Genomic DNA, 8,386 nt, shown 5'->3' on the forward strand with positions numbered 1-8,386 from the left:
ATGATACTAAAATAAGTTAAACATTGAACTCCTTACTTGGTTAATTGAAAGCATAAGATTCTAGTTATTCATCAATAAAGAAATCCCAAACTTTATGACGAAAAGCTATTAAAAAACAAATATTTCCTTCATGCTTATTTTAATCATTTTACTAATTTAGCAGAGCTTTCTTCGAGAACATCCTTAAATCTCTCTTCTTCTTCTATTTTTGGCAAGTTGGCGTCATCATTTATTTCAAGCCTACCTTGATCCTATTTTAAAATAGGAGTGATTATTTTTTGTTTGGTTTGGTTTTATTAAAAAAAAATAACTGAATTAATTTTTTTTTTAAAAAAAAATACAAAACCGAACCGAAACCGGTTAAAAAACTGACCGGTTTTGGTTCGGTTCAGTTTTTTGGACAAAAACTGGTTCAAACTGGTTTGGATCGGTTTTTCTGATTTGACTCGATTTTTTTCGGTTTGGGTTCAGTTCGGATTGGTTTTTTCAGTTTCAGGCTTCTAAAACCGAAAGCGAACCGAACTGGTCGATTTTTTCAAAATTTTAATCGGTTTTTTTTTACGGTTTGGTTTTTTCAGTTATTTATTTTTAATTTTCTTGATTTAATCAGTTTTTTTATTTTTTTACCCACCTCTATTTTGAAGGTCATCAAGATCCATAACATCTTCAGTCCTATTTGATTATTATTATTATTATTATTATTTTTTTGCTTTTTACTTCAACAGTCTTCAAACTCCTCTGTTACTTTTATTTTTGTAACGAGGTTTGGAGGCCTACCACATTTGACATTGAGACCAACTATATAACATTTAAATAATTTCATAGTAATTTTTTTTTTCAGTTGAAAGTTTAGTTACGAGGTCCATTATGTTAGGACAACCACTAAGTAGTTGGTTTCTCTTTGATTTGTAAGGATACAACAACTATGTTCATATCTACCCAAGTCAGTAAAAATGAAACAGATTGAATTACTTCAATATACGTACCCACACTTTGGCAAAATATTTCACTGATTTTTTTAAATCTCATCAGAATTTTCATTAAAAAATCAAATAATAAATATATCTTGTTTTTTGTAGAAAAAAATTGATTTTAATTTTAATTATGAATTCCAGAAGAAATAAGAAAAAAATGAATTACACTAAATTAAATCCTCATTAGAAATTTGTTAGCATTCTGTAGGAAACTCCGTAACTTCTTATGAAAATTATAGTAGTGAACATTCACTTATAAATGATTAAACTAGAATATAAGATACAGAATCTTGGTACAATATTAATCTCAAAGTTTTTCCAAGTTATTGTCAAATTTATCTCTAAAAATGTTATTATAGTTATTAAATTTAATTCGAGAATTAAATTTAAAATATACCTAAATCATTGTTAATCCATATTAATTATTTTTATTATTATTTTTTTTAATATTAAACTGGTGAAATCTGATTAACCAAATCAACCATTTAGCTAGTTTAATTAAAGTTTTAGCTCAAATCATGCTCCAAATTTCCTATGTCAGCATGCACAGGTCGGGCTTGGTTTTACAAGAGTATGAGCAAATATTTGCATACGGACACAAACAACAAGAACCAAGAACCTATAAGAGTTTGTTAAACTTAGTTTGGGATCCGACCCTGTGTAAGGCTTGAATTACGATATATATATATATATATATATATATAAAATACATTATTTTATTCTTTAAAAAAATATTATTGCTTTTGACCTGGTTAGATTCTAACGAAACCCGTGAGTTTGATGATTCAACCCGCCGAGCCATTTAATAATTATGAAGACGAGTCATTTTACCGTACTCTTGAGTAGGACAGCTGTCAACGAGGTCCCTATTACAATCCACGGACAAATTCGTACGAAACCGATTCCAAAGAAGACCTCCCACGTGGCAAACAGCAACAGCAAGTATAATAACTCACCGTCAAGAGCTAGTCCCAAATTCCAGCATATCGAAATAAATATGCTGACATGGCCACGGTGATCCCCGGTGAATGCTAGCTGATGTGTCAGATAGGAAGGTGGTCAGGCACGTGACAGACCGACCGACAAGAGACGAGGAGGGCGCATTACATGATTTTTTTAAAAACAATTTATTTAAAATTAATTATTTTTATATTATTTTGATATATAATATTAAAAATAACTTTTTTAAAATAAAAAAAATATTATTTTAATATATTTTTAAACAAAAAAATAATTAAAAAAACAACTATTTACACAGTAATCACCCTACTGTGAGCCTTAAAAGCTCTCCCACTCTCTCTGTTTTGCAACACGGAATACAGTGAGAGAAAATATGGAATCAGTTAATAGCGGTTATAGATGTGGGGGTGGTTAATATTAGAAGGTTAATTGACTTAACTAGAGTTAAAATAGATGGTTAAATGAAGTTAGGCTAGAGTGATTTTACGCTTGAATTTTTTGCTATAAAAAAGGGGCTGAGCTGCACTTCTTCCCTGTCTTCATTTATTCTTCCTCATCAGTAGACAGTAGGAGGAGGAAAGCTATAGAGACAGAGAGAGAGAGAGTCCGCGTTTGTGTATTTTGATTCAACAATGGAGGTTTCGCTGAGAAGCTTTTGTGTACGGACAATGCTGGTTCTGGTTGTGCTTATCAGTGTAAACGCTGCGGAGGAGAAAGACGAGCAAAAATTGAGGTAAATTTTGATGAGAATTCGTTCTAGTAGTAGTGATTAATGGAAAACAGAGGTGCATGTTTTCTCAAAGGTTGATCGATCGCTTGCTTAAAGCAATAGAATTCTCCTTAGTTCTTCATTTCTAGCTCCAAATTGTTCTCCATAGATGAGAATTTCCTCTTTGCTTATCTGTCTTGTGCATTGAATTAATTAAGAAGAAAAATGTGAGTGGTGTAGGGTTAATTCGTTAATCAATGCAGATTTATGATTTGTTTATTTATTCTATCAGGTTGAAGGAAACGCAAGAGTTGTTGAGCTCAAAGAACTCGTCAATGGCGGACTGGTGAGTTGACAGAGCGGTTAAAATTTCATCAGGATCCACGTTGAAAATGGTGGAACTTGGGCCGTTGGATGAATTTCGCGCTGAATTTATCTGACTTCCATAAATTTAAACCATTGAGATCGTTTCGTGAAAATCAATCTGGACCGTTCGTTGATTTTGTTATATTACTTAGATTTGTTGGAATCGCACGCCTTCTTTTCCCAATTCTCGAGAAACTAATTAAGTTCGCTGCATAATTTATTGCTCATTGGATTTTTTCAATTTACGAAAATGACCTCATTCACGGTCATGTAATGTAAATTTACTACGAAATCCATTGATCAAGCTGTAACTATATAGAAGAGATAAATATTAAAAAATAAATTATATTTGAATTCATAAAACATGATAATAATATCTTATTCTTAAAAATCATTTTGTTTTTATTTTTTAACATATCTTTTCTGTATTATAAGTATTTATATTTTTAGCACCGTAGAATCTCTCGTTAAATTAATTAGTAACTAAGAAGTGAAAAATATATATTTTGAATTAAAATTCAGTCTTATTTTTTTTTTTTTCCAGGTATGATGATGCATGGAACGAGCATACTATGGAGGATCCGGAGGAAGTTGCGGCAATGGTTGACGAGTGAGTGTGTGTTTCTCTGTTCTTTTTTATTCGATCCCCTCTTCTATGAGAATTATTACGAGCCAATCTAAAGCCTGCTAAGCTATTAATTTATTGGGAACATGGCATTCCATTTCCATAAATCTCGTGATTTCATTGAATAATTCTTATTAGAGAGCTAGAAAGAGATCACATGACTGTGCATATTTAAAGAGAACACATGCGGATGTCATTTTCACCCACTGGTGTTGAAATTCCAGTCAAACACAAAAGAGTCAATGAATAAGTAGTCATTATAGGCTCCATCATATTTGTTAAACTAATGGGTTGATACAGAAAACTTGGAACTCAAAGCCTAACCCAAGCTAAATCTCAGGTTAAATATAAAAAGGCATTGAATCAGTTAATATTTTCAGGGTTTTATTGATCCAATCAAATCAACATTAAAAACATTTTTAAAAAATATTTGTTTTTTTAAAATTAATTTTTTTAGTGTTTTTTATTATTATTTTAACATGTTGATATTAAAATAAATTTTAAAAATAAAAAAATTATTTTAATATATTTCTAAAAAAAAAACAATATATTGAATCCAACCTTGTATTGGCAACTTGTTTGGCTTCATCTATGCTAATTATAGCTTGCTGGCTATGCGTTTTTGGTTCTTTATTATAACTACAAGAGGCTCTAAATTATTTTTAAAGAATATACATACCATTTATGGCTTGATGATTAATCAACCACCATGTTCTCTACTGTTGCAATCTTTCCACCTTTTAATCTTGCTGCCAGTTTATGCACATGCCTATGTCCTGATCAGATCCGAGCATCACGCCCTTAATTTATTTCCTGCCTCTTCTTTACCTATCCAAATCTCATTCGCAAGTACACTAGCTTTATGTGCCTATATCAAGTGACTACGTAATGTGATTCTTATCTCCGGATAATAAAGTGGTCTTCTAAATTTTTTGAGTTCGAGTGTGCATTAAACTCGCAACTCGCCGTGTTGGTTTTTATTTTTTTAAAAAAAACCCAAGCTGTTTTATATTCTATATGATAAAAAAAAAATCTATAGAAGATGCCATTTAGCACACTGCCTTTTGCTGTACTAGATTGCAGGATATCTAGCACATCAATCCCTTTTGATGATAGAGTGCATATCTTTTGTATTGAGTCCTCTGATTTTACTAATAAGCTAGTTTCTTGAATCAAATTGTGAGTGCTACTTCGCATTATTTATATATTGGATATTTGGATTCCACTTCCAGTGCTACCTGCCACTAAATTCTAAAATCAATGTCACTCAAGTTCTCTGTCAAACTTCAGAGATAGAATGCTGTTTGTATTCTTTCACACCATTATAAATTCATAAATCTTTCCAATTAGGGCAAAACTCACGGTTTACTCGACTGTAATAATTTCCCAGCCTTGTAAGAAAACCAGGTGGGGGAAGACAACTTAAATTTTGCTCCCATTGTCCAGCCTGGCAGTAGATACAAAGCACATAGCACAGATCTGGTTTCATACCATATGTTTTTATCCGAGTCTTTTTGTAGTTCCAGCAGCTGCTCCCTTTATTCAATAGGGCCACCACGAACTCAATAAATGACCACATTTTTACTGTCCACCGACACAGTAGGTACCCGACAGGAATTAGGTTCCCCAATTTTGCATTTATTTCTTACACAGCACAATGAGGGAGAGAAAATCACAAACTTTTCCGTATGCTCCGTATACATTTCCCATCACATGGCCTACATGTTGAAGTGTGACAGCAAGAGTTAACTTCCAAGTGACTGATTAAATTTTGACACTACGTTGGTTTTGTGACTTTGAACACATTAATGTTGTTACAGTAAGTATACATGACTGTTTGCATTTTCGTAAACAGTCACCAGGGCCTGGTCACTGCTAGTTACTCGGTATATTAGTAACCCACATGTCAATTGATTGAAAAAAGAAAGGAACAATTTGATTGATTGATTATAGGATGGTAATAGCGGTTTCATAAATGTGATTTCTGATTTTACCAGGAGCATACGCAACAGCACAGAAAGGAGGAAATTGGGATTTTTCTCATGCGTAACTGGCAATCCTATTGATGATTGTTGGCGATGTGATCCCCATTGGCAACTCCACAGAAAGCGCCTTGCTAACTGTGGCATTGGTTTTGGACGCAATGCCGTAGGTGGTCGCGATGGAAGATTCTATGTTGTTAGTAACCCTGGCGATGATGATCCTGTTAACCCAAAACCAGGGACACTACGCCATGCTGTCATTCAAGACGAGCCTTTGTGGATTGTGTTCAAGAGGGACATGGTGATTACCCTCAAGCAAGAGCTCATCATGAACAGCTTCAAGACCATCGATGCTCGTGGAACCAATGTTCACATTGCCAATGGGGCTTGCATCACCATCCAGTTTATCACAAATGTCATAATTCATGGTCTCCACGTACATGATTGTAAGCCTACAGGGAACGCAATGGTTCGTAGCTCGCCTAGCCATTATGGGTGGAGAACAATAGCTGACGGAGATGGTATTTCCATTTTTGGATCAAGCCACATTTGGATTGATCACAATTCTCTTTCAAACTGCGCTGATGGCCTCATTGATGCTATAATAGGGTCAACAGCCATTACCATTTCGAACAACTATTTCACTCACCATAACGAGGTCAGTTAAATTTCCAATCCATCAATGTTTTTTATTGCATGGTTTATTTGATCTTGTGACTCTACAGGATGCCTAAATTTCTCTTCGAAAATGATTAACAGGTTATGCTATTGGGCCATAGTGACTCCTACCAAAGAGATAAGCAGATGCAAGTGACCATTGCCTACAACCATTTTGGTGAGGGTCTTATCCAGAGGATGCCAAGGTAACTGATATAAGATGACCATCGTAGCCCTTGCACGGTTTTCTCGTAGGATTTACAGAATAATTTTAATCAACGAGGCCAATTCATAAACCTTGCAGGTGCAGGCATGGGTATTTCCATGTAGTGAACAATGACTACACCCACTGGGAAATGTATGCCATTGGAGGAAGTGCTGATCCCACCATTAACAGCCAGGGCAACAGATATCTTGCCCCTGCCAACGCTTTTGCCAAAGAGGTACCGTAAATAAATATTACTTCTTGTGATCATAGTTATAAGACTCCCGAGGCCTAAGGTCCGGGTCGTAGGTTAGATAAGTTGACTCAAGTAATTTAAATTTAACTTTAAAAAAAAAAAAAAAAGTTTGAAACCACATTGTTTTGGTAAAAAAAATAAACAGGCTAGACTCCGGGTTGGTGGATTTAGCTCGTGATAATGATAATCACATTATTCATGCGATGACTAGATTATAACAATCATGGGAAAATTGATATTGGCAGGTGACAAAAAGGGTGGAGACGAATGCTGGAGTATGGAAGCATTGGAATTGGAGATCAGAGGGAGACCTGCTGCTAAATGGAGCCTACTTCACTGCATCAGGAGCCGGAGCTGCAGCCAGCTATGCCAGGGCCTCAAGCTTAGGGGCAAAGTCCTCATCGATGGTCGGGGACATTACTTCAAATGCCGGTGCCCTTTCCTGCCGCAGGGGCCGCCGATGTTAATTCTCATTAATCCCATCAACACTAAGAAACGAGAAAACAAAATTTGAGTACAAAAAAAAAAGGTCAAAATTCTTCCTTCCCCTATTATTGCTATAGCAGTATCCAGTGAGTTTGCAGCTATTCCATTCTACAGTATTTCCTTCTCAGTATTTCTCCCCAATGCCCGCCCATATATTTGGCAAGTGTGCATTATATTACATGTGACATACTGCCATTGATCGACCTCGGCCTGCTTTAAATGCTGCATTGTTGTTCGACATCTCTATTCCTCATAGAGTTAGTCCATTTGCTTCTCTATTGTATAATACAATCCCCTATTGGATCAACCATGTCTCTGATATTGTCTGATTAATTAGCATCAAGGTTCCTTGCTTTAATCACCTGGTCTTGTAATTATGGATTGTCCTTCTTATCACCCCTGTAATTATTGACACGCCAATTGCCCATAGATGGCACACGATGCAATGATGCATTTAGCTCTTCGCTGTGAAACCTAATTACCTATTGGTTGATCCATAAATGAGTCTTGGTTAACGAAAATGCATCAACATGATTTATTATATTTGTTAAATTCTAGTCCATTTTTTATATCATATTGTTGAATCCTATCCTCTTTTGGATGATAGTTACAAGACCTAAGACTTAATTCGGGATCAACCTGATCCAAAGCTCGGGTCGTGGATTAGGTATGTCAACCTGAATCAATCTAAAAACTTATTTGGTATTGCAGTCTAACTGTGCTTTTAAAAGAAATTAATTTTATTTTTAGCTTCAAATTATTTTTTATATCTTTTTGGATCGTTTTAACTCCTTTGATACTTTGAACAAAGTTTAATCATTCTCTAAACAAGTTTTGAAACTGAAATTACAAACTAAATTGGTAAAAAAAAAAATCAATATAGCATGAACAATTATAGTAAAAACATTTCATGGAAAAAAAAAGGGCGTGCATGTTTTGTAAGAGTCTGAGACAGCTGGGGTTTTACTCGCTTACCTAGACCCTCAAAGTGCGATTTTCAGAGGGTAAGGTTTTCTCGAATCCAAAAAAAAAAAATCATAGTAAAAACATTTCATGGAAAAAAAGAGAGCATAGGTGTTGACCAGGTTTATCTTTAATAAATAAATCATTGGTAATTTAAGAAGTGCTATACAAGACAAACTCCATGTGAGACATTAGAAAATTCA

General features: G+C 34.5%; 1 protein-coding gene across 1 annotated transcript; it reads left to right on the forward strand.

Moving 5' to 3' along the window:
• The first annotated feature begins 2,287 nt into the window (after positions 1-2,287).
• Positions 2,288-7,578, forward strand: LOC7488611 (probable pectate lyase 8). The gene is made up of 7 exons (XM_002301730.4): positions 2,288-2,667; positions 2,936-2,989; positions 3,554-3,619; positions 5,632-6,274; positions 6,376-6,479; positions 6,578-6,716; positions 6,980-7,578. Exons 1-7 carry the CDS (start codon positions 2,567-2,569, stop codon positions 7,199-7,201), a joined length of 1,329 nt encoding a protein of 442 aa, XP_002301766.2. The 5' UTR covers positions 2,288-2,566; the 3' UTR covers positions 7,202-7,578.
• Positions 7,579-8,386: the final 808 nt, after the last annotated feature.

Source organism: Populus trichocarpa, chromosome 2 (assembly GCF_000002775.5).
Source record: "Populus trichocarpa isolate Nisqually-1 chromosome 2, P.trichocarpa_v4.1, whole genome shotgun sequence".
NCBI classification, from domain to species: domain Eukaryota; kingdom Viridiplantae; phylum Streptophyta; class Magnoliopsida; order Malpighiales; family Salicaceae; genus Populus; species Populus trichocarpa.

Excerpts from the sequence above, each read along its gene's own strand:
- LOC7488611 (XM_002301730.4), top strand. The coding sequence starts at position 2,567 with ATGGAGGTTTCGCTGAGAAGCTTTTGTGTACGGACAATGCTGGTTCTG. Across the intron at positions 2,990-3,553 it reads AACTCGTCAATGGCGGACTG|GTATGATGATGCATGGAACG; the intron begins GTGAGTTGACAG and ends TTTTTTTTCCAG. Across the intron at positions 3,620-5,631 it reads GTTGCGGCAATGGTTGACGA|GAGCATACGCAACAGCACAG; the intron begins GTGAGTGTGTGT and ends TGATTTTACCAG.